Here is a 26,548-nt window from a genome sequence, read left to right on the forward strand (position 1 = left end):
CTATTACTAATGGTTTTAAGTATTAAATAAGTTTATAATATGTGTGGTTTTGTTTGTTTGTGACAGGGTTTCTCTGTATAGCCCTGGCTGTCCTGGAACTAGCACTATAGACCAAGCTGGCCTTAAACTCAGAGATCTAACAGCATCTGCCTTCCAAGTGCTGGGATTAAAGGCATGTGCCACTACTACTTGGCTTGTGCATTTTCTCTAGAGCTAAAATCATGTAAGAAAAAGATAATAACTGCTACTTTTGATGTGGGCCAGGAAATGTGCCACTTTTAAAATCAGAAACTTTTGAACGAAGGAGAATGCGAATGATCGAAGACAAAGTATGAGTGTGGGCTGAGGAGCAAGCACAGTTGTCTCCTTACTGCTTCTCCTGGACCAGATCCACTCACGACCTGGACACAACTGTACAACTTCACAACAATGGGAAAGCCCAGGCACTGAACTTACCGTAATATCTATTGAAACAGGCCCACACAAATTTAAAATTCTGGGTCACTTTATTTACAACAGCCCCAAGACAGCTCACACAATGCTGTACTACCTAAAAGATAGAGAAAATGTTACTCTTTAAGAAAATATTAAAACACAGCTGAAATATATGACCATCTTTTCCTTTATACATATGTCTTAAAATAAGAGATCTTGTGACTTAACTATGACATATTATATAGTGATACTTTATAAGTCACCACCTGTGTATTACCCACTCAAACACAGAGACAGTGAACTACTCACAGTCATGCCGTATTTGATGATCAGCTTCATCAGGTCTTCTTCAATAGTGGCAAGGAAAGTCTCACTTGGGTGTTCCATCAGTGGTACAACTAACTCAAGGATTTTTGCAACATTGCAGATAACCATGAAGTCATTTTGCGTCTGTAATGATAAAATTAATGCTTTATGAATGTCTAACCAAGTCTTAAAAAGAAACTATACACAGCTTTAGGTCTAGAGTATAAGGATACAGCAATATGTACGTACGTATGTATGTATGTATGTATGTATGTATGTATGTATGTATGTAAAAAATTTAAAAGGTATTAGAAAGGAGCCTCCCCCACCAGAGTATAGAAGGAGCAGTGTATGACAGACCATCAGGAGTCTGCAGTCTAGCTCTAAGCCCTAATTTACCAGTCACCTTGGAGAACTTAACGTTAAAGCTATTACATTTAAAATAATTTTGGGATTTCATTTATGACTACGATTGTTTGCCTGAATATATGTTGCTTGCAGCCAGTACTCTTAATTATTTTTCCCTAAAAAAATGCAAGTCAATTCTAAACAAAATATTTAAATATGAGAGGCATATTTTACGAAGACCGTCATATCTATGTCTTAATATACCTTCTTAGTGAAGGCTATTAACCTGAAGGCTATTAACCTAACAGTTTAACTGTGGGTGACTATGCTATTTTCTACCTACAAGTGTTCTGCAATGCCAGGAGAATTTGTAGTTGTCACAGTGAGAGGTGACATCCATCAGATAGAGACCAAAAGATCTTACCAACAGTGAATAGTGCTGGAGTTAAGAAATACTGTGGTAAGTACATTTTACTTAATAAATATATTTATCACCCCAGAACTAGGTAGAAGGTTTTTTAATTTTATACTTTTAGATTTTTCTTTGATTAAAAAAGGTAACTAAGCACATGAAAATTTTTTGGTCTTATTTATTTAATGTGTTATGTGTATCAGAATTTTGCCTATTTTTATGTATACACTGTATGTATGCTTAGTAGCCATGATAGTCAGAAGAGGGTGTTGGATACCCTGGAACTAGTTACAGATGGTTGTAAGCCAACACGTGGATACTAGGAACTGAACCTGGGTCTTCTAAAAGACTGGCAATGTTCTTAACCACTCAGCCACCGCTGCTGCCCCACAACACAGTCTTTTCCCCCTTGTCCTATGCTTAGCTTATTTTTCTTTCTTAAAGCAACAAAAGTTACTAGTTTTTACTGGCTAAAACTTTCCTATCTCACATCTATTTTTCCTTTCAGGAGATGGATAAGATTTCCACATAAAGATTAAAAAAACCCAAAAAAGTAAAAAAGAATAACAAAAGATATGATGAGTACTTTTCCCCTCCCTGGAGTTAAGGTCTCTCCATTGAGGCTGTACTGGAACTTTTTTTATAGACTAGCATGGCCTTGAACTCAGAGATCTGCCTGCCTCTGCCTCCAGAGAGCTGGGATCAAAGGCGCATACCAGTATGGCTGGTAAACAACTAAAATGTTTAAGTTATTCACAAAATCTTCAACATTAAAAGGCACATAATTCAAAGAAAATAGGAAAACTATAAACAATCAATTTATAAATATGAAGAAATGGTCAGTATCACAAAAAAAAATTTTCTTGGAAATGGAATAACAGGAAATCATTTTTTTAACACATGATAAAATAATGATTCCAATAGTCTTGTATCACATTTCCAAAGAGCTAAAGAACATATCCAACAATCTCTCCCAAATCAAAGCCTACGAAGAAGCAAACAACCCCCCCAAATTTCCCCAATGCTCTGCTAAGTCCACTCTTCAGAACATGGACAACAGAAGGAATGCAACAGTGTTTGAAAGTGTATGTTGGAAGAATCGGGGTTTACACTATAAGCCAGACTCTGAGGAGCTGGGACTGAGGAGCCAGGTGATATAGGTAAACTGTGTTACAGTGTTTAACAGCTGTGAGTTAACTATTAGCCACATAGTATCTACAAAGCTAAGTTATTTCTGAATCCTAAGATAGGATTAGTGCCTTTTAAATTTATTTCTTATTCTATACTATTTTCTTTGATTCTTAAAAATTTCTCAAGTTGTCATGAGGTTTTCACAGAGAACTTATAAATCAAGGGGAAACTGCCTCACAATAGATAACAGAAAAAAAAATCAAATCTAGTAGAGAAAACTATTAAAACTTTAGAAATAAAGGGAACACAGTATATAAACAATTAAAAACTGTATACATTTCTGGAGTATTTAAAAATTTACCATATGTAAAAATTCACAATTGTTATATATCCAGTTTTAAAAAATCTCATGATTGACATTATTTAATTTTAATTTAAGCACTGTTTTGTGAATATTCATTTCGTTTTAGGAGAACCTAGCATATATTAATAGATCAATGTCTCTAACATGATACTAGATGTTCCATATTCAACATATGGCTCTATAATAAAAGTAAAACAAATCTATTAGAGAAACAAATGAATTGCAAATTAAGAATTGTAAATATGATAAGTTTCTTCTAGTTATAATTTCTGCTTTATTCACTTCTGAGGTCTTAACAAAAATTTCAATATTTCTTAGGCAGTTACACAGTAAGAACTAAGAGGAAAATAGAACCTAGGTTTTAATCATAATGAATTGGAAAGTTGATGTTTTAGATAATTTGTACTAAGCATTAGAATATATTTGAGTCAAGGAAACAAATTCCCGTCAGTTAGAATGTGACTAGCACATGTGAATTCTAAACAGAAGACACTCACTTCCCATTGCATGCAAGAAAGAAAAAAACAAGACAGCACAAGCAGGGTGTGGTGGTGCACGCCTTTAATCCCAGCACTTGGGAGGCAGAGTGAGTTCCAGGGCAGCCAGGGATGCTGCACAGAGAAACCCTGTCTCAAAAACCAGCCAACCAACAGAAAGCACTTATACTCACACTACATTTAGTGGTAAGGTACGGCTGCATAGTCATGGCATGTTTAACCATGAGTTGGGGTCTTATTTTGCTGAATAAGAACAAAGTGGTTATACAAGCTACCAATCTTCCAGAATTTACACCTTTATTGTCTGAGTCTAGAAAAAAAAAAGAGAGAGAGAAAAGTAAGACATTTGCATTTGAAGAGTACCAATGAGAATGTTAAATAATGAATGGAAGTGACAAAAGAGAATTAGGATCAATATGAAGTTACACAAAACACTGTCCAAAGGAGACTAGTTAGGAGATACTTTGTTCTTAAAAAATACTTATTTTTAGAGATAATTAGTAACATTAAACATTAGTGGATATTAATATCACCAATGATGTCTATGATTCGAGAAACAGAAAAAGAAAAAAGAGGTACATATGGGAAATGGGAAAATTAAAAGAAAAACATTAAGCCCCGTGTAAGAAAAGAACAGATATCTGCATTTCCCTTAGGTGCAAATGCCATCTCAGCTAGGCAGGCGGTCCCAGAATGGAGAAACTGAGGTCTACTGCTGTTCCTCATTGTATACATCAAAAAATGGGAATAGTGATGGTAAAAGTCTGTGTTTTTATGTAGTAATACCAAATATGGTTTATGTAATTATTGTTAACAGAAGATTTCAGATATGTGACCCCTATAATGTAACTGATAATATAAAATATTTAATACTTAATTTATATTGAAAGTTTCAATAGATTAAAAATTAAGATTAGGAAATATTTAAAATTAAACATTAAGTATTAAGAGAATTTTACACAACTATAAACAGTATTAGAAATATAGAATTATATTTTAAAAACATTGCAATAGTTAATGCAATTTCTTTGAAAATTTTCTATAATCAAAATAAGGCCAAATAGTTTTGTGATGCCATTTAAAAAAAAAATACAGGGCCCTAGACTTCATTCTTATTTAATATATCTAAAAGTACATACTGAAAGACGTGTAGAAGAAATAAGATTTGTGCTTTTATTATACTGTTTGATTTAGGTAATCTTAGAATATAATCTAAAATGAACTCTCAAACTATGAAACCAAATTATCATGAAAACCAAATTACCTTTAAAAGTGATGTAACTAGTTATTAGGTAAATATATCTAGAGGTAAAACTGAGAAAAGAGCCAAAATATTTAAAAATAACATAAAATTAACTTAAGGACTAATATATAAAATGTCTTACCAGCTAGAGATTCCTCATATTTAAGAATATGTTCAACTAGGTTATCAACAAGTTGAGTACAAGCTTTCTTCACAGGTTTATATGAGGAGTCCTCTTCAGACTTCAACAACTATATATGTATACATAGAAAAAAGTCCAGTAAAATTATCCATCAGGCAATAATAATAACATACATTCATTAAATGTCAATAAGCATTTTCAGTTCTTAATATTAAAATACAAATAAAGCAAAAATACACGACATATATAAAAATATTCTTTAAATCAGTAATTTATAAAGCCAACAATTTTAGTATGTAAACTAAAATACAGGGACTTATACTGCAAAAACACAGGGAAAGTAACTTGTCTCTCTCATGTCAGCCACGACCACAGAACACCACCTGGTGCTAGTTGAATTATTTTAAATAACTGTATCTGAATTATACCTTAAGCTTTTCAATTATATAACATAATGGCATATTCTTTGGCAGATTTCTTCTGCTTCATTCTTTGCCAAACCATTAAGAAACTGTGCTTAAAATTAAGTACAATGAGGAGGATGAAGAGAAGCCTATCTATAGTCAAAACAAGTTAAACCAATCCACTCTTACAGTTACAGGTCATTGGAGAAAAATGACTTAAGCTATATCTGTTTTGCCAATAATGATTAACTGAATATTTCTAATGATATTAAAAGAAAATTGAATTTTATTTCTGTGGAGAGTTTTCCAGAGCTATCAGATATAACTTTCTTCAAAAATATAAACATTCTATCTCTGTGTTGTTTGACAGAATTACCAAAAGTCATGAGTCAAACTAACATGAAGCAAAACAAAAATTCAAAATCCAAATTTAAAAATGCACAATTTTACTTTTAGTACAAGATACATGGATATGCAAGAATTGGATTGCAAGCATTTACAAAGCATTATAATACTGGGCTTCCTGTTTTCTGAGTCTTAGTGGAGAAAACTTAAGTTTCCTTTTACCTACCTACCTACCTACCTACCTACCTACCCACCCACCCACCCACCTACTTACGTATCTTTTATTTTATGTATGTGAGTGTTTTGCTTGCAACTATATCTGCGCACCAAGTGCATATCTGGTGCCCACGGAGGTCAGAAGAGTGTGTTGGTGTGTTGATTTCTAGGAACTGGAGTTTTGGGAAGTTATAAGTAGCCCCGTGGGTGGTGGGAATCAAACACAGGTCCTCTTGGACACTGGCCAATGTGTGACCATCCTTTTTTGGACATACGTTCTTTTAAAAATCTTTTTGGAAGCTATTCCTTTCTGCCATGCTATGCAGCTGCTTATTAAGCCTCACTGCTGAATCTGCAAGGGTCCTATGTATCTTAACTAAAAACAACCATGGCTTCCTTCCTTTCTGTTTTCTTCCCCCTTGGAGACAGGGCCTGTCTGCACAATTCTGCTTGTCCTCAAAACTCAAGAGTCTTCTGTCTTTGTCTTGCTGTTTTAATCAAATTGTCCTCAAGTTAAAAAAAAAAAAAAAAGCTTGGATAATTAAAAATGAGTGTGTAACCACAACAGTATGGAATATATGCAGCATCATTATTCAATTAAAAAAAAAATAAATGAAAGACAGCCTCAAAGTACAAGTTCTCATTGATCCTCTCTTCCGTGCAGCTACGCACAGAACACTCTAGATTGGTTTACTTGCAGTAATCACCAAAAGAATGTTTCTTGCTCTTTTTTTTTCTTTAAGATATCAGGTAAGTGCAAAATAATTTATCATAAATTTTGGTTCATGATACAATCACTGCTGACTGGTTATGTATTTTAATTTATTAATTATAATTAATAATCTGACACAGGATCTCGTTATGTAGCCCTGGGTGACCTGGAACTCACTCCATAGGCCAGGCTGGTCTGATTTTTTTGTTTGTTTTATTTTATTTTATTTTTTTAATTTCCAATTTCAACAAAAGTATTAATGTCTTGGGACTTGTGTATTTACAAAACATTATAACTCTAATTCAGGTTGTTTATTACTTCACTGCTCTATAGCAGTCTTTCTGGTATATTGTAAGCTGTGTAGTCACTCTTCTGTGTAAAGATTAAGTCAGATTTTAGTGAAGAATGCTTGTGTATGTGATCTAAATCACATGTACAATATTTTCTTGAATATATATCTTATAATAGAAATACTGGGCCATAACACATATGAATACTCAACTTTTTTGAGAAAATACTATCCAATAATCTTCCCAAAGTGATTATAATAGAATAACACTCTTTATGTGATATGTTTAAGACTAGAAATCTTCAGGATTTTAGAATATATGCATACAGCACAGGGAGAAGCTTCAGCAAGGGACAAAGAACTAAATATAATACTCATTTAAGTTTCAAATATTTCTTATATAAATTGCTTGAAGTAATTTTAGTATGTCTGAGTTTTGCCTATCTAAATGAGATTAAGTGTGGAATTTTCTTTTCTTTTTTTTTTTTAATCTTGGGCTTTTAAGACAAGGTTTCTGTGTAGTTTTGCCTGTCCTGGAACTCACTTTGTAAACCAGGCTGGTCTTGAACTCTGCCTCCCAAATGTGGGGATTTAAAGGTGTGTGCCACCACTGCCAAATGTGTGGAACTTTCAATCTGGGGAGTCACTCTCAGTGCTCAAATTTTAATATTTTCTGTGTATGAGTAATTTGCCTGCATGTATGTATATGTACTACCTGCGTGTCTAGTGACTTCAGAGATTAGAAGAGGGTGTCAGAGTCCTTGCGACTAGAATTACAGATGGGTGTGAGCTGTCATTTAGATACTGGGAATTGAACTCAGGTCTTCTGCAAGGGCAAAAATGACTCTTAATTCTCTCTCTTCAACCAGCACTCAGGAAGCAGATGCACGAAGATCTTGAGTTCAAGGCTGCCTGGTTTACAGAGTAAATTCCAGGACAACCAGGGCTGCACAGAGAAACACTGTTTTGTAGAGCCAAACAAACAAACAAGTAAGCAAACAACTCTCTTGTTTTGTGTGTGTGTGTGTGTGTGTGTGTGTGTGTGTGTGTGTGCACACTTTTAATCCTAGCATTCTGAAGGCTGAGGCAGGCAGATCTCTTGTAAATTCAATGACAGCCTGATGTGCATATAGATCAGGTCAGCAGGTGTACATGGCATAAGGGTACTAGGTCTAACTCAATACCAGAATGCCTAATTTGTACTCAGAAACTTCAACTCCCAGCATTACAATGGGATACATGTCAAAGACTTAAAAATAGTAAAAACACAGGGCTAGCAAGATGGATCAGTGGTTAAGGGCACTGTCTGCTCTTTCAAAGGATCCAGGTTCAATTCTTGGCACCCACACAGCAGCTCACCACTGTCTATAACCCCATTTCAAAGGGATCTGACACCCTCACACCAATATACATAAAAACAAAAAAAGTTAAATAAAACTATTTAAAAAATAGTAAAAACCCATCACAAACTAGAAAAATATATGCAATTTATACATAAGTAATAACTACTCAAACAACTAATGTTGAAGATTTTTACTTCCTAAATGAATCTGAACACCTGACAAATACAAATGAGGGCCACATTTTATACTGTTCAGTTGGCAAATTTTGTGAAATCATATGATAAATAACAAGTGGCAGAAGACTAATGGACTAAAAACTAGAAATGTTGATTCATGCTTGTTTGTACATATATAACCAGAATAATGATAATACTCTTCTGTGGAAGTCTTCAAAAATCGGTACATGTGTGAATTTGAAGGTATTTAATGTAGTGCTTGGTTTTCCTAAGAAAATATGTCCCATATGATTACTGATTTATAAGAAATCGATTCAATACAAATACAAATCTCTGAAGTCTGCTAAATGGGATGCATGCTCTATGTCTGGAAATATGGAAATGGTGGATGTGCTATGTAGTCTTGACTTGAGAATCTCAAAAAGCCCAGCAGGCACTAGGCTCTTGAAGACATGGCTGCATGGTGGCTATCACTCTGTCACATGTACTTTTATCATCATTTTGCGGCCTGAGGCTGGAGAGATAGCACAGAGGTTAGGAGCACTTACTGCTCTTCTAAAGGCAGTTGAGTTCAGTCCTCTGACTCGCAACCACCCATAATACTAGCTTCAGGGAATCCAATGCTATCCTCTGGCACATACACATGCACATACACAGACACACACACACAATTAAAAAAGGACTACACAGAACTATTCATGAAGTCACAAGTAAATTAAATTGCTGTAACTAAGTAGGATCTGACCGGACCACTAATTAAAAAGGACTACAAGTAAAGACAAAACTGATGAGACCATCACTAAGATACCACAGATCTGGTTATCTCTTCTTTTGCTTTTAACTTGCCAATTTATCAAACAGAATATTTTGATTTTTCTGTAGTAATCCTAAAAATTACTTCATAGTTAATAATTTCTCATAATCATCAGAAGAAACATGGTTTTAAAGGTTTTTATAAATGACTATGTCTTCTTTGGATTGACTGACAAACTTTACCAGGAAGACTGTAAAGCTGAATAATACTGTTCTAGATTAAAGGGCTAAGAAAAAAATTATCTGAAAGTATAGCTAGAATTTCAATTAATAATTCAGAAAATTTATCTTAGCAGTCACCTGGATAACTGATTCAATAACAAAATTAAAAGACATAGCTTAACAAAGTGAAGTAAGTTTCACCTACTAAAATCCAAATATTTATGTTTTAAATTTCATGCTATCAAAGTTATACTCACATTTTGAAGGAGTTGCTCAAACCAGTCATATCCAGTATCTCTACATGCTGCAACCTACAGTGAAAAGGTAATAAGACTATTAAAATAAGGCATTTATAATAACATTATAAAAACTTGAGCACCTTACATTGTGGAATATATATGTATATACATATACACAAGTAATGAAAAGGAAAAAAGAGACCATGAATTTCAAAGAGAGCAAGGAGGGATATATAGGAGGGTTTGGAGGAAGGAAAGGGAAGGGAGAAATGTTGAAATTGTATTATATCTCAAAAATTAAAACAAAAGACATCTATTTTAAAACAGGTATTATAGTTATACTGTAGCATGAAGTATATGTATGCTTTTTTAACTTGAAAGGTTATACTTAAACTAATTTTTTTTTTTAGTAACTCAAAACACTTGTCAATATGAAAAACATTAAAGAATATCAGTTTAATATTAAGACTGATATGGTACCAAATTATAAAAAACATAGCTTCTGACATATTTTATCAGAAAAATCTGTAAGGTTTCAAACAATGGAAAAAATGTTTTGTTTCTTCACCCTCTAGATTTATTGGAGCTGTGAAAATGGAGATGACCATGTAACTGAGTATATGTAAAAATTGCTAATATTCAACACATAGAAAGCATTCTGGATCAGCAAATTATAACTCACTTATGTAACAATTAAAAAACTATCCTCTTGGTTTTTTCCTTCTTTTAATTATGGAAGAACAGGAAAACACTAATAATAATGCTTATACACACGAGTATCAAGAAATTAGCATGAGAACTCTTTAACTTAGGCCCCAAATGTCCCAGAAATACAAGGGAAGCAATACTGAGTGGCAGCATAGCACGTCACCATGGCAACGTATCAGCTGGCTTTGTGCTTATAGTGACCACACTCTTGTTCATCCTTCTTACCACATCAGTGATGTTTAAAATTTTCCTTGTCATTGCTTCTTTGTCATTATGTGGCGTTGGAGTAAACCAGAGCTTTTGGAATGTTTCATTTACTAATTTCTAGAAGAAGAAAAAGAAACCCAATCAATTACTAACAAAGATTGCAAACTTTTAATTAATTGTAAATTCCCATTACTGGCCAACACAAAGCTATAGCTAGTTATTAAAAAAGAAAGTTAATTAAAAATTTTCTTGGGAGTAAAATAACAGATTTCACTAATTATAAATTTTGTCTAATGGGTTAAGATTTTAAATAGTGGATGGGCAAAACTATGTTTAACCTACAGCTTCTGCATAAAATACTTTTAAAATAAAAGAAAAATGTATTTGTTGTGTGTCTGTGTGTATATGCATCACCTGTGTGCAAGTACCTGTAGGAGCCAGAGGAGGTGTTGGATTCTTTACAACTGGAGTGCAGGTGGCTGTAAGCCACCTGGTGTGGGTGCTCGAAACTGAACCTGGGTTCTCTGCAAGACCAGCAAGCACAATGATGAGCCATCTCCGCAGTCCCCCAATTGTTTTTGATCAGAGTAAAAGAACTTTTATATGTGTGTGTGTCCCTGCCCATGAATGCACATAAAAGACCAATAGGACATATAGGTGTCTACATCTATCACTTTTCCACCTAGTTGTTTTGAGACATGATCTCTCACTGAACTAGAAGCTTGCTGTTTTGGTCAGGTTGGATAGCCAGAGAGTCCTTGAAATCTGCCTGTCTCCCCCTGCCCAATGCTAGAGTTAAGATGTATGCAGTCATGTCCAGCTGCTGGAGATGCTGGAGATTTGAACTCAGGTTCTCATGCTTGTAAAAAATTGCTCTTACCCACTATCTATGTAGCTCCCTTTATTGCTTTAAAGGGAGACACTTGTGTGGGATAGTTTTATATCAACTTAACACAAGCCAAAGTTAACTGAGAGGAGGGAACCTCAATTCAGAAAATGCCTCCTTAAGATCCTGTCCTGGGTTCTATAATAAAGCAGGCTGAGCTAGCCAGATGGAGCAAGTCAATAGGCAGTACAGTAAGCATTAGCTTCTGCCTCCAGGTTCCTGCCCTGACGTCTTCCAATGCTGAACAGTGAAGCGAACGGTAAGCTAAACAAAATCTCTTCATCCCAAAGTTCCTTTGTTCATGGTATTTTATCATAGCAATAGCAACCCTAATTAGGACAGAAATTGGTACCAGGAGAGTGGGCCACTGTGGTCACAGATCTGACCATGTTATTTTTGGGAAGATTGTGGAAGGACTTTAGATCTTTGGGCAAGAAAAACCATTGGGTGTTCAAAGCTTGGTGAGTTTTTATTCTATGGGAGCTTGGTAGAATGTTGGCAGCAGTGCAGAAAGTGGAGGCAGTTTGAGAGTCCCTTAATGACTCTATCAGAGCTGCTTGCTATTTTGAGTTAAGAATTTGTGGTTCTGGTTAGCTAGGGCTGAATAATAAGCTGTGGTTAACAAAACACTAGAAACACTAAAGAAAAAACTTTGCTTCACTGTGACAATTGATGTTGGTCAGCTGAGCTGACAAATTGGTGATTATTAAAGTAGAGACCAGCATCACTCAGGTGAAACCTTTTGAGAAATGTTTGCTCGGAGACAGCACAAAGAAGCTGTATTCAGAGGTAGCCAAGATAGTACCTTGTGCTGGCACCCAAACTTGGTCATGTCTCCCAAGTGGTACTTGTTTTGAAGGCAAAAAGGGGTCATGGAGAGTAGATGAGGTTTGGCACTATAAGAAGCCAGGGGTGGCCACTTGTGATGGTGTAGCCAGAATAGCAGTGAAAGCCCCGGGACTGAAGAGGTCATGGAGAAAAGTTGAGACTTTGCATCATGAAGAGAGCCTATTGGTGAAAGCAAGCCCAGTTGCAATAGAAGATGACAGCACTTTGAAGATGCCAATACCACAGGAAGACTGTCAGAAACAGCAGCAGCTGTGTGTAGAGTGGACCCAGCTTGAGTTCAGAGGGACACGCTGTGTTTCCCAGACTGTAGAACCTGAGAAGTGACTCAGGCCCTTAGGAGGAGCCTGGAAGATCATTAGTGAGTCCTAGATATTGGACATTGAGAGAATTACACTGTTGGAATTTGGTTTTGCATTTATCTGATTATGACTGTGCCCTCATTTTTTTCCCCTCTTGATATAGAAGTGTTTAACTTAATTTTGATTTCATAGTGGCCCACATGTGCGAGACTTTCTACTTTAAGATACTTTAAAGTGCTTGAATTTGTAAGACTGTGGGACTTTTTAAGTTTGTAAATTTTATGATCTTGAAGATAAACAAGAAAAGAAAGGTTCTGACTTTCCAGTGATTTGTGAGTCAAGCTGACAAGGGGTCAATTATACAGGAGAATTTTATGTCAACAAGATACTAGTTAAAGTCATCTGAGAGAAGGGAACTTAAGTTAAGAAAATGCCCTATACGCTGTAGGCAAGTCTGTAACTGAAAATCAATAACATACTATTTAAAAATCAACATAATTTTAATCTGGTAATTATTTTGGATACAATACAGTCACTATAGTTAAATAAATACTGTAATGGTTGAATAGGTTGGAAAAGATCACACTTTAGTAATATAAAATCTAGAAACAAAATAAAAAAATTAGATTCAATAAGCACCTAAAAAATTTTAACATTAATAAAAAAGAAATTTCATATGATCAGATTTTCACCTTACCTTAATGCCCTCTTCATCATTGACTCTACGAATCATTTTTACACACATTTCTGTAATTTTTGGAAATGTTGGTTGTTCGATACAGATGTCTCTTAAAATCTTTATTACTCTTTTCCTGACACTGATACCAGTATCCTAAGAACAAAATGCATTTTCAAATGTTAGGAGCATTCAGATGTTTTAGGTGTGTGAAATTTGACAAAATAAAATTAAAGATTTCTCATAAGCATTATATTGCCTATTTGTTAACTGAAAATTATTTTTCATATATTTTAAAAATGTGACATAATATCTATCTATACTTAGTAATGAATAAAAGACAAGAGAATGAATTTGCTGGATTTCACTAAAGGGATAAGCTTTAGAAAAGCACATGAAGTATCATCTATGATGTAGAGGACAAAGTGTTTAAGCTAAATCAAATAAAACGTTTTGCACTAACTATTCTTGTACTATACTAATGGACACAACAAAACCTTGTCATTGCAGCAATGGAGAACATTGTGTGCTAATGCATCAATGTATACTTCCATAAGAAATCAATTTGCTTGAAGTGGGTGGTGTGCCTGCCATGGAAGCAATTCATATATAGACAGATACACACACACACTGCAAAGACAATATAATTACTCTACAGTCCTGTCCAAAAACGGTTAATTATCATGCATAATTAATCAGTCATTATAAACTGGCCTAAGAATAATTGAAAATGGATCAAATGTTTACTAACATTTGGGATTCATAATACTTGGCTCTTCAAAGCATAACCTTCTTTAGAATGCTGCTACAGTTCACAGAGTAAGCAATAGAAAAAATGTAGTTCACATTTATTCTCTTTAAATTATAACTTTAGACTAAATTTAAAATAAGGTGTGATGTTTGTGATGTTTAAGGTAAATTATGTATTCATGAATTACTATAAAGTAGAAGGCAAATACCAATATTCTTTCAATCAGCATATCATAATACTGCTCAGCAAGCTGAGGTCGACAAAGGACAAATCGACCTAGTAACTCCACTGCTGCCTCACGAACACTAGTGGAGTTATCCATTAATCGTCCATGAACTCCGCGCTGCATGTCAAGCTAAAGAAGAGGGAGAAAAATGTCATTTATAGCAGAAGAGCGGATCTTCAAATTTGAGTAGGAAAGTAAGATAAACTATTTTTGCTCTTACCCTTGCTAGAATACTGGGGTCTACAGCAACAACCTCAGACAAACACTTCATGGCTTTTGTTCGAACAGCAATTGCATTTTCACCAAGAACTCGTAGTATCTGCCAGGCAAACATTAACATTCTCATAAATTTTAAAATACTTAACACAATACAGCATGAAAATACATAAAAGAACAAAATCTACTATTTACTTTTGGTGTGTGTGTGTGTGTGTGTGTGTGTGTGTGTGTGTGTGTGTGTGTGTGTGTGTGTGTAAGCTATCATCTCACTGATCCGAAATCTTCAGTTAGACCAGTACACATAGAAAGGTATCCTATATTTTCAGTATTTTCCTTTACTTCGGTATTCTCAACTAAACATACATATACATTTATGTTTATACATTTAATAACATTGAGGTTCACTAAAATCTTATGTGTAACTTTTGTCAAAGACAGCACTATTTGCTATGACTTGATAAATGAAAATTTATTCTTATAGTGCCATACAAACACATGTCCATTTGTTTGCACATGATCAGTATGTAGAGGGCAGGTATAGGTAATGACATGTGAACAACAAGGAACAGAGACAAACAATGCGTCCACAATCCACTGACAGTACCCTCAACAAAGATCACACACTGTCCACCATCTCCAAAAGTAACCGGAATAAAGAAAAAATCAATCAGATCAATCAATTTACCTGTGTCAAATAAATATCAAAGCTCTGGGCAAACGGCCTCATAGAGGCCAAATATCGAACAATCAAGCACGCATCATCATAGTCCACAGTATCAGAGTTCATCCTACAACAGAAAGCACTGTGTGTAACTTGATATGTTCTTTTAAATGGATATGTACACTTCATGTATCTCTAACCCATTTTCTCTGCATCTTACTTTAATGTGCTGAACTGAGAAGGTGTGGTTTTGATAATGCTTCGAAGAAACTTTTTCCGGTTCTCAGCTCGATGCATGATTTGACCAGTTGTCTCAATTTCTTTTGCATGATGTGTTGCATCAGATGATTCTTCATCTTTTTGTGATTTCATTGCTTTTTCTGTTTCCAGAGTTGTGTCACGGAACCACTGGGCTATATAGAATTTACGAGAAAACTGGAAAGACATTAGATAAATTTGAGTTGATGCAATTAAAAACATTTCTAATTAATCAGGAATAGAAATACTGTAGTTTTCTTTAAAACAACCTCGATCAGAAAGAAGCAGATTTAAAAGACAGATAAAATTCTGAAATATCTTGAATTACAGAATTTTTCTTTTTATATTTAACTATAAATTTAATTGTTAATGTAAAAAACTAACTTAGTTTAGAATAGATGCATAAAGTAGTGAAGGTAAAGACCCCCAGCTGTTTTCATCTCTTCTCTGTGTAAGAAATACACAGATTAAATCTAATGAACAGTCAGCACTGAAGCACTTCTGTGTATCTAGTCTAAGCCTATAGATTAGAAATCTGTCGTAGGTAGAGGTCTACAAAGTGAGTTCCAGGACAGTCAGGGCTGTCACACAGAGAAACCCTGTCTTGAAAACCCAGAAGCAAACCAAGACAGAAATCTATAAAAAGATTTCCAAATATTTTATTTCCTCTTTCGCTACCCCAATTCACTTTTAGAGCACAATTTAAAGGCAACACGGATCTCACCACTAGCGAAGGGTCCGTCTCAGTGTTCTCATCCAAATAATCAAGCAATGCCTTTTGCAGCTGTTGGATTTCATCTTCTCCTCCGGAAACCTAAACCGCAATAACATCAGCCATAAAGTTATTGGTGGCTTACTTATTGCTGATCCCAACCCACTTCTGGAACAGTGTTCCAGTATGTCTGGATTCCAATTTTTGAGCCTCTACCCTAGCTTTTCAAAAGATGGAATTACAGATACATAAGCACTAAGCTACTGGTATGCTTTAACAGGTTGTGTAGATGTAAATACATACCTGATGGAGAAAAATGAGGAAAACACAAGTATAGTTATTGTAAGAATTATAAAGTATGATTTCTGAAAAACATAAACTGCTACCTGAGCTTGGCTTCATGAACTATATTCTATCTTAAAAAAGTTTGTAAGTGGTTGATGTAAATATCATCACAAAAATGTCCTATCCTGGCCCTGGTATGGAATTTACATTTGACAAAAGAACAAAACAAAATGCTATTTTTTTTCCCTAGAGACAGGACTCACATATCTAAGCACTGCTTTGAACTCATTGTATATTTTATACCATGTAAGTATACACCAAAATTTTAATCTAGTAAATTAAAAATATTAACAGCTATACTGATATGTATTATATATTTCAGGTAGCTTTATAATTACTATAGAAATAAAAATTAAAGGGAAGTAAGCATGTATTTGTGGGCTTTGGGAATTTAATTGAGTTTGCTTAGTGTGGATTCTGGGGATCCAAATTCAGGTACCCATACTTGTGTGGTACTTTAACTGAGCCATCTCCCCAGCACTGTTCCAAATGTTCTTTCAAGACTTGATTTCAAATTATACATAAACTTTACTACTTTACTTTCAGCTTCTCATCTGTGGGATCATTCTCATCTGTGGGATCATTGATTTCTTCAAGGAATCCTAGTCCTTTAACTAATAAATGATAGTAAGGTAGAGAATGATTGCAGAAAAACCCCTGCACTGACCTCTGGCATTCACATGCTCATGAACACATGCACCCCATACCCATGTGCATACACACTCATAAGTACATACATTACAAACACAACAAAAATATACACCTACTCTCCTGTGCCACTAACACCCAAAATAAACTATAGGGAACATATCAAAAAGACACAAAAGTTAGCTCAAAAGGTACCTCACTAGTCAAATATAAGGACGTTTGACCCTTAAAATAATAAGTTGGAGAGATGGCTCAGAGGTTGCAAGGGCTTACTGCTCTATTAAAGGACTGGAGTTTGGATCCCAGAACCCATATTCAGTGGCTCATAAATGTCTGTAACTCTAGCTCCAAGAGCATCCAATAGACCTTTCTGGTCTCCATGGACACCTGTATATACATTCACACACACACACACACACACACACACACACACACAAATAAATGAAATAAAACAAATCTCAAAAAAGAAAAAAGATGGTAATGGATTATAATCTAAGTATTATATTCACTGGTAATATATTAATGGTAAGTTTTTGCTTTTGAAAGTGTATTATAAATATTTATGTGCCAATTCTTATATGTACAAATATATACCAAGCAGCACTCAAAATTTGGCATTAATTAAAATTTTATGATACACTCCTAGGGTTCTGGATTCAGCAGATCCATAGAAGGACCTAAGGACACAGAGAGTTGTCAATGTTGGTGCTGCTTTTGTAGGCAATCACATTTGAAAATTTTAGTGTTAGAGAACTAGGAGGTGGGTGGGGAAGAGACATAATGGGACATGATGCCTGAAAATAATTAAAACTAGTTCACAAAAGAAAAAGCATACATATAAGGGACATTATGAATTCAAGGTTGGCCTGGAACATATTGAGAGCTTATCACACTCAAAACTGACTAACAAAAAACACTTTACTTGAATCTACAACATCTATTTTTAGGCTATAAAGAAAGAACATGTAGTGCTGGATGATACAGTTCAAGTAGTAGAACATTTGCTTAGAATTCATAAAACCTTGGGGTCAATCCCTAGCACTCCATAAACTGGCCTAGTGACACATGCTTGTAATTTCCAGCATGAAAATGAGTTCATCTTTGACTACAGACTATATAGCAAATTTGAAACCAACCTGGACCCTGTCTCTTTCTCCCACACCAAACGCAAACAAACAAGCAACTATTTATATATTAATTTAAATCCTTTATTTCAATACCTGTTTTAAAATTCGTTCTATAGACCCTTGATCCATCTTGCTGGTGACAGCATCTTTTCTCAGTCGTGCAGCAACAGTCCCAAGGTAATCAAGAGATGCCACTCTTAAAGCCATTTCTGTTGACTTATTACTGAACTGATGCACCTAAACAGCAAAAGATGGGACACTACTGATTAAGACCTTCTAAAGACTAAAATTCTGTTGCCTACAAATCATTCTCATAGTTTCAGGATAGTACAATTACTTTTTCCAGTTCATAAAAAATTAGGTTTCTAAAATTTTGAGACAATTTACATCACATAATTCCCAATATACTTTAAAATTAAAAGAGAAATAACAGTATTTCCTTCCATTACTTATATTGTACTATGAGGACTTAAAAGTGTCATGATTTTAAAACTAATCTAAAAAATGAAAGAATATTCTTACTAGTCAGTTTCATGCTTTCAAATGGGTAACTGCAATAACTCAGGACTCATAGTTGAGATGTTTTAAACCAACAATGTAACAAATACAAGCCCCACCACATAAAACCATCTTAAAAAGCAATGCTATTATATGTAATGAAATCAAAATGCTAAAATTCACATTTTTGCTTTCTACAGGTATTGATGATATAATGTACAGTTATACACATGCAAAAATAGATGCAATGTTCATGTTCTTACACATTTTTAAAGAATTCATCATCTGTGAATCAGAGTATATCCTCATTATGTTGTCTTCTAGCAATTAATAATCTTTAAATGCTATACTCTTACCAACAGTCTCCCTAACAAACTAAGGAGTAGTTCAGCAGCTGGCCACTCGGGCTTATTGACTGTTGAAAGAAGGTCTTGAACAAAATTTTCAAAAAGTGGTCTGTAATCTTCTTCACCTTGTTTACTACCACATCTAGTCAAAGAAAAACAAGGAAAAAGATGTTCATTTTCATAATGTGTGAATTTTGTTAAGTAGATTCCCCTGCCCCTGTATTTAGTAACAAGATATATAAGAGTACATTAAATTAAATGAGGTCTAAAAAAAAATCTACTTCTTCAATTGCATTTTTCATGAACTACAAAGAATATTAACTGATAGTTATAACAATTTTTTTTGGTTTTTGTTTTTCAAGACAGGGTTTCTCCATGTAGGCCCCGCTGTCCTGGAACTCACTCTGTAGACCAGGCTGGCCTTAAACTCGGAAATCCGCCTGCCTCTGCCTCCCAAGTACTGGGATTAAAGGCATGCGCCACCACTGCATGGCTAGTTGTAACAATTCTTAACTTTTTTTTTTTTTTGTACAATTATCATTAATTCTCATGAACCTTGAGTAACTCTTTCCATAAACTTTGCTTTACAAGCAGAATGTCTCAAAATTTTGTAGACAAAAATTCTAGAAATCCAACAATGAAATACTTAAATTTAGGGGGGTTTAAGAGAAGTAAATTCACATTTTTTGATTTTTAAATCTCTTCCTTATTTTAAAGGTCTGGTGTATTTGAGGTTCTGGTAATGGTAGAAAACTTGATTAATCTTCTTCTACAGAGACCATTCCACAACTGTGGAAAATAAAACAACGCTTTGATTTTACTCACTTTTTAAGGAAGATGGAAAGAAAGTTTTGGGCTGTTCTCATAGCTGTTTCATAAGAGTTAGTAATGACAACATCCTGATCAACCTAGAATGAGAAAAACATTCAAATGAAAAAAAAAAAAAGGACTATTTGTATGTATAGGCCCAGGGAGTGGCACTATTAGAAGGTATGGCCCTTTTTGAGTAGGTGTGTCACTCTGGGTGTGGTGGGCTTTAAGACCCTCATCCTAGCTGCCTGGAGGTCAGTATTCTGCTAGCAGCCTTAAGATGAAGATGTAGAACTCAGCTCCTCTTGTACCATGCCTGATTAGATGGTGCCATGCTCCCACCTTAACAATAATAGACTGAAACTCTGAACCTGTAAGCCAGCCCCAATTAAATGTCCTTTTTAAGACTTGCCTTGCTTATGGTGACTGCTCATAGCAGTAAAACCCTAACTAAGACATAAAGATAGAAGAAATAACTAATATACTGCCAGTAGTTTTTTTTAATCATGATTCATATCAGAACAAGAAGCAATGGAGTCAAAGTACAAAAACTATTTTTTAGAATTGTAGATAGAATATTCGCCAGAATCCTAGATAAAACAGATATATGCAATTCAATTACCAATGAATATTCTAACTTCAAAATTTATGAAACCACTATAGTATAAACAGAAATGTGTAACTAACAGTAGAAATGTAAAGATTAAGACATGTGTAATATCAATCCACAGCTGAAGAAAAAAGGAAAAATACAAAGACTTTTACAGCCTTCAGTAAAGTAAAGGTATGTATCCCAGAAAAATTTTGCTTCTAAGCACTTTATAGAAACTCTTAGCTTTGAGTTATGATGGAATTGTTATATGTCAAACTTAAGGCAAAAAGAATCTGACAAAAAATGTTGAGTAAAAAAATTAGCTTTTGATGTTTGGTCTGTTGCTGCACACTTTAATGCTAAATTCTGTACTCAAAGGTCTAGTTGCCTAGGAGTAAATTCTCAAGTTTACCACCTTTAGTTGTGCAAACTTTTTCCTTAATTTAAAACTGTTCGTTAAATAAAATGGCTACATCTAATTACTGGAGGGAGTAGAGGTAGGCGGGTTTTGAATTACTTGGTTGGGGGGTTACAGAAAAACAAAACAAAACAACAACAAAAAAAGAAACAACACGCCCTATAGGATCCAAAAATAAGTATTGATAGAATGTGTAAAACCAAAAGCAAACCTTAGCTGTGAGTTACTCAATTCCATAGTACTTATGTGCATGCATACACGCACGCCTAACTCCCTCTGACATTCATTTCTCAATTGAGTTTTACAGCTGCCATAAGAAGCCTGTTTAGGTGTTGTTATGTCTCATAGTGTATAGAAGAAGAGTCAGAACCACAATTCATTTTCCGTGTAATCTCTGCAAGAAACCTAAACCCCTAGTCATAAATCCATAATTCAGAATTTCAGTTTTAGAATTATAGAAAATAAAGGTGTTTACAATCATTAAAGTACAGTTATAAAACCTAAATATTTTCTTACTTTTTTGTTTGAGTCTTCTTCTGAATTAGGATCCTTCTCTGATGATGGTAAGTGAACTACACACTGAATAAGTTGTAAAACTAGTGCTGTAACCATCTGAATATACATAGGTTCTCCATCCACATCACTACTGTTTAACCTTTAATGAAGAAGAAACATTTTAAGTCACAGAGTATAAAAAGAATCACATATTAAATGATCCATTACCATCTGAAATTTCCAATATGTTTTCTTTACCATCCATTTAGTACTGACAGTATTATTAAGTGTAAATTTTATTTATTTCATATACATTGGTGTTTTGCCTGTATGCATATCAATGTGGGGTGTCAGATTCCCTGGAACTGGAGCTGCAATATGAGTGCTGGGAATTGAACCCATGTCTTCTGAAGAGTAGCCAGTACTTTTAATCATTAAGCCATCTCTCCAGCCTCAAGCATAATTTTTAAAATTGGTTTGAAAAAGCACCAAATAATGCCTATTCATGAGAGGAAGAACTACAGTATTTAATATAAAATGTTGTATTTTTATAAGAATTACTGAGTAAATTATAACAGTCTAAGGTTTTCCAAATACCCATGTATTTTGGTCCACATATAATAAGTAGGGTAGTGATCTGGTATTAAAACCACCTACACAGATGTGTATGTGTATAATGACAATGTCTTGCTTTGTAAAGGCTAGTGTAGAACTTGCTTTGTAGAACTTACTACTTGTGAAATTGTAGCGATCCTCCTTGCTCTGCCTCCCAGTTGCTGGGATTTTAGGCATGCACTACCATACATGCCTAGTTAACTTAAAACAAAATAAATATATTTAATTTATTTATTCATTCATTCATTTACTGTTTTTGCATATGTGCTACCGTGGAATGTGGCATTCAGAGAACAACTTTCAGGGAATCAGTTCTCTCCTTCCAACATGTGGGTTCCAGGGTTTAAACTTAGATCATCATGCTTGTTGTCAAGGGCTATTACCCACTGAGGAATCTTGTTATTTCTCAATTCTTAATTATCTGTGCTAGAGGATAAGATTATACTAAATTCAATTTCCAAGTGCTTTAGTTTATAGACACTAAAAAAGTATAAGAATTCATTTGTATATTGAGCACTTTTCTTCAGTTGAACAGATGTTTATCAATGCACTTAGTTCAAAATATAATTTTATAAAATCAATCCCTCCCCGCAAATAACCCTATATACCAGTCCAATGCATTTCAATATCAGGAGTAATGATTACCTATGAATAGACAATAAACTTGATTACAGCAGTGAATAACTCAGTTATGGGATGTGCTTAGTGATTAAATAGTATTTAATCTGTGTCTATTCTCTGTTATTCTTTCACTAAAATAACATTTATTTTTATTTTTATGTGTATTGGTATTTGTGTTTTGCCTGAATATACACCTGTGTACCATGTGCATGCCTGGTGCCCATAGAGACTTTCTTTACATATGCATAGGTGTTTTGTGTGCATGTATATCTGCATTTCATGTGATGGGTGGTGCCTTGCAGAAACCAGATGAAGGTGTTGAATCCCCTAAAACCATAGTTACACACACTTGTGAGCTACCAAGGGGGATATCAAATTTGGAATCTTTCTCTGGAAGAGCAGCCAATGCTATGAACTTCTAAGCCATTATCCAAGCCGTTCTATATTATTCTTAAAGACATTTTTTTAGCTCTCTAAAATATTACTGAATAGCTTAACATAGTCTAAAGGATTTAAGCCCAACTTTCTTATCACAGCTCATAAAACCAATTTAAAACTGTTAAGTCTTTTGATCCACATGCCTTATGCTCTTCTTGTAGTTCATTTTGATCTCTTGTGCTTAGAAATGTTTTCATTGTTAAAAATGAAAGGGGAGATGTCTACTGGGTTAGGAATGCTCTAAGCACATGGAAGGCACAGGACAGCCCTGGACATGAAGGCATTAACTGGTCCAAAGGTTAGCAGTGCTCAACCTGACACAGATGCTTTTATTTCAGGACCAATGAATATCACTAAGTCCCTAAATATGCTATATTATTTCACAAATCCAAACTATCTATGGAATATTTCTTTTGTATAAACATCCAAAGATAAACCAGTTTGACAGTTCAAATGTATGTTCTTCACGGTAGTCACATTCTACCATAGTTACCTGAAATTCCTTAAACTTCTCTTGCTAGTTGGTAATCTTGCAAGTGAAGTAAAAATTTCTTCCAATATTAACTGCCTATGCTTTTCATATCTTGAAAATACCTGTTTAGTAATTATAAAATTACAAATTAAACTTATTATGACAGAAAACACAATAAAAATAGTATCATGAAATAAGGATTTATAATATTTGAGAGTATACATGCTATTCAGAATAAAAATGTTTTCAACATGTTAAGCAATAATGATCTAAAGAAATACGTTGAAATGTTGTTATTCATTTTCCAAAGTGAGAGAGTCTGAAGTTTTGTTTAGAGAGACATGATACTTTGGATAGGGAAGTATGACATGATTTAGAAGACGTTAAATCATTCTGGTTTTCACAATAAAGTTTGTTACATTTAAAGACAAGTTTTTCAAATTCAAGAAAAACATAATCAATGAAACCAAATTCTTAGTTAATGAAATCTAATAGGGCTAAATTAATCCTTATTGGGAAACAAATTTAATGGAAAACAAAATCTGTCATAATTTTTGGAAATCTGGACCAAGTGATGACAATCTTATTTCATTTGTGTGTAACTGAAATTATGAACTGATTATACTTACTGCAGTGACTAACTTAATGGCACACAATTGTAGTTCACTGACATTTTCCACAAAAAATGGTGTTATTCCCATTGATGAAACCTGAAAATTCAAGATTAATTATTTAGTGTATGTCTCTAGATGACTTCAGTAACACTGCACCTTACTACATTCTAACACTTATACTTCAAAACACCCGAGAGCATTTTCCTTTCTGTGACCTAATTAGCATGTATTTCTTCTATAGTCTCCTCATTCATATTAAAATACTTGCTTCTCAGTCTCTACATTCTCTAGTCTCTACATTTTAAACTGAACATCATGGGAAATAAAGAAAGAAAAACAATTTTGTTTTCATGGATGAAAATATTCCAACATCTTAAAAATTAACTCATTTTTCATACAAATTAGAATTTGGAATTCTAATTTGGAATTATTATTTGGAAATATTCTTCCCACTTCAGCTCAGTATGCTTCCTTTAAAATAAAATGGAAGCTCTATTTTCTTCATCTTACACCTAACACACTCTGAGTGGGTACACTGTGCTGGTATTACTACTGAGTGAACACAATTATACAAGACTGAAGATGTCTTGTGTCTGAGAATTTACAAAATGCTTCCAAAAAAACTTACCTGAAGAATTGTTGTGTCTGTAAGAAGCTGTATCTCTAGCAATTCTGATAAACTGCTAACAATGTCACAGACTTTGTTATAAAGCATTACTATTACTCTCTGTTTATGAGTAGAACATTTAGCCCGTTTGGCCTTTGAACTTAATAACCCTCCTAAAAGAGAATTCAGGATAAGAAAAACATTAACTTTTAACATTCTTCCATAGAGATTACTAGTATGATCTTCTAAATTAAGGGAAAACAAACAATTCAGGGTGCTACATAAAAGTAGTGCCGCAACTAAAGATGACTGTTAATTAAAAGAGGAAATAATTCCTTAGTAGCACTGTACTGGAGTAGTCTTATAATAAGTGGCTCCTATACTGAATTTTCTTTTTTCCCCTTATTCAAATAGAATAATAAGATTATATTTCTCCTTTAAATTTCTTGGCATTATATTACACAGTAAGAAATTAAAAACTGTATACACTGAACCATTTTGGTGATCACATAATAAAAGCTATGGAGATAAGATATCTTGAATCAACTTATTTTGCAGAGTACTATTATTTTGAGCTAGATTAGAAGGAAGATAAATGTTACCCAAAACTATTATAATCTGGAATTTTCTCTCATTGAAAAAAATTACTTCAATTATAAAGATTGGTTGAGTATTGTTCAAAAACTTTCAGATTTTGTAAAACTTGCGTAGACTCTACCATTTGAGTATCTTTAATCTAAAAATCATGAACACCATAATACAAAGCATTTTGTGTACCATGCTAGTCCTTAAAGAATGTTTAAAAATTCCCTTCAAGTTTATGTGTATGTGTGTATATGCCACATGCTGAATCCTGCTGAGTTGAAGTTTCAGGTGGCTATGTATTGCTCAGTATAGTTTCTGGGATGGGAACCAAATTTAGTTCTCTAGAAGAACAGAAAACACTCTTAACTGCTGACACATTTCTCTAGCCCCTCAAATACTTCAGATTTCAAAGCATTTTGAATTTTCAGATTAATGAGTATTCAACCTATAGATGTTAGAAGTAATGCAATAGTAAAAATTTTATATTCCAGTTATATTAAAATCAAAGTCAATGTATATTATATATATTCTATTAATTTGGGCCAATTAAAATCTTAATATTCTTCTTATTTTTTTTTTTTCCGAGGCAGGGTTTCTCTGTGCAGCCCTGGCTATCCTGGAACTCACTCTGTAGAAACTTACAAAGTCCACCTGCCTCTGCCTCCTAAGAGCTGGGATTAAAGGCGTGTACCACCACTGCCCAGCTAAAACCTTAATATTCTATCTAATTCACTTAGCATTGAAAGTTTACAATAGATAATTCTGATAATTTGCTAAAAAACCAAACCAAACCAAAAAAACCTAATCCACCCCAACCCAAACCAAAAGAAATCTACCAGTATAAAAGGGTAAACTAACCTCCATGTGGATCTAATCTGTAAACAGGGTCATACTGGGGATAGAGTGTGTTCTGTAAATGAAATTTAGTATACTGTATAACTCTTTCAATTACATCCTCAATGTACACAGCTTTTGGCATATTAGGAGAGGTCATAATGTTGATAGTTGTAAGACAGGCATCTGCTGACTTTGTAACTCTTTCCATAATTAGGTCTCTCCACAATCTTTCTTCTTCTTCAGTATCATTATTCTATAAAACAGATCATTGTTAATAAGGTAGGAATAAAATACATATATAGGTTTACAATATTAAAACAAAAATGTATGATTTTCATCAGTTGGAGGAACAATCTAATTAATCTACAACCTTATAATACTATAAAAAAACTGGAATAAAGTACAAATAATGTATCTCTTTAGCCAAGATTAAAACAATTTTTTGTTTTT

At 34.1% G+C, this 26,548-nt stretch overlaps 1 protein-coding gene across 5 annotated transcripts in view; it reads right to left on the minus strand.

Annotated features, from left to right (window-relative positions):
* Nipbl (NIPBL cohesin loading factor) overlaps nt 1-26,548 on the minus strand; it is a 160,906-nt gene that overhangs the window by 18,321 nt on the left and 116,037 nt on the right. For all 5 annotated transcript variants that reach the window (XM_031359848.1, XM_031359850.1, XM_031359849.1 and 2 more), the window contains 20 exons: nt 26,120-26,351; nt 24,698-24,849; nt 24,085-24,165; nt 23,477-23,577; nt 21,331-21,469; nt 19,820-19,902; nt 19,004-19,136; nt 18,243-18,386; nt 16,042-16,131; nt 15,280-15,494; nt 15,084-15,186; nt 14,400-14,498; nt 14,162-14,308; nt 13,224-13,358; nt 10,511-10,609; nt 9,596-9,649; nt 4,879-4,987; nt 3,667-3,803; nt 745-885; nt 457-550 (listed from right to left, as the gene is read on the minus strand). In XM_031359848.1, coding sequence (XP_031215708.1) covers nt 457-550; nt 745-885; nt 3,667-3,803; nt 4,879-4,987; nt 9,596-9,649; nt 10,511-10,609; nt 13,224-13,358; nt 14,162-14,308; nt 14,400-14,498; nt 15,084-15,186; nt 15,280-15,494; nt 16,042-16,131; nt 18,243-18,386; nt 19,004-19,136; nt 19,820-19,902; nt 21,331-21,469; nt 23,477-23,577; nt 24,085-24,165; nt 24,698-24,849; nt 26,120-26,351 — 2,488 coding nt within the window. The remainder of the gene's footprint in view (nt 1-456; nt 551-744; nt 886-3,666; nt 3,804-4,878; nt 4,988-9,595; nt 9,650-10,510; nt 10,610-13,223; nt 13,359-14,161; nt 14,309-14,399; nt 14,499-15,083; nt 15,187-15,279; nt 15,495-16,041; nt 16,132-18,242; nt 18,387-19,003; nt 19,137-19,819; nt 19,903-21,330; nt 21,470-23,476; nt 23,578-24,084; nt 24,166-24,697; nt 24,850-26,119; nt 26,352-26,548) is intronic.

This window comes from Mastomys coucha, unplaced genomic scaffold, assembly GCF_008632895.1.
Source record: "Mastomys coucha isolate ucsf_1 unplaced genomic scaffold, UCSF_Mcou_1 pScaffold8, whole genome shotgun sequence".
In the NCBI taxonomy this organism is placed as follows: Eukaryota; Metazoa; Chordata; class Mammalia; order Rodentia; family Muridae; genus Mastomys; species Mastomys coucha.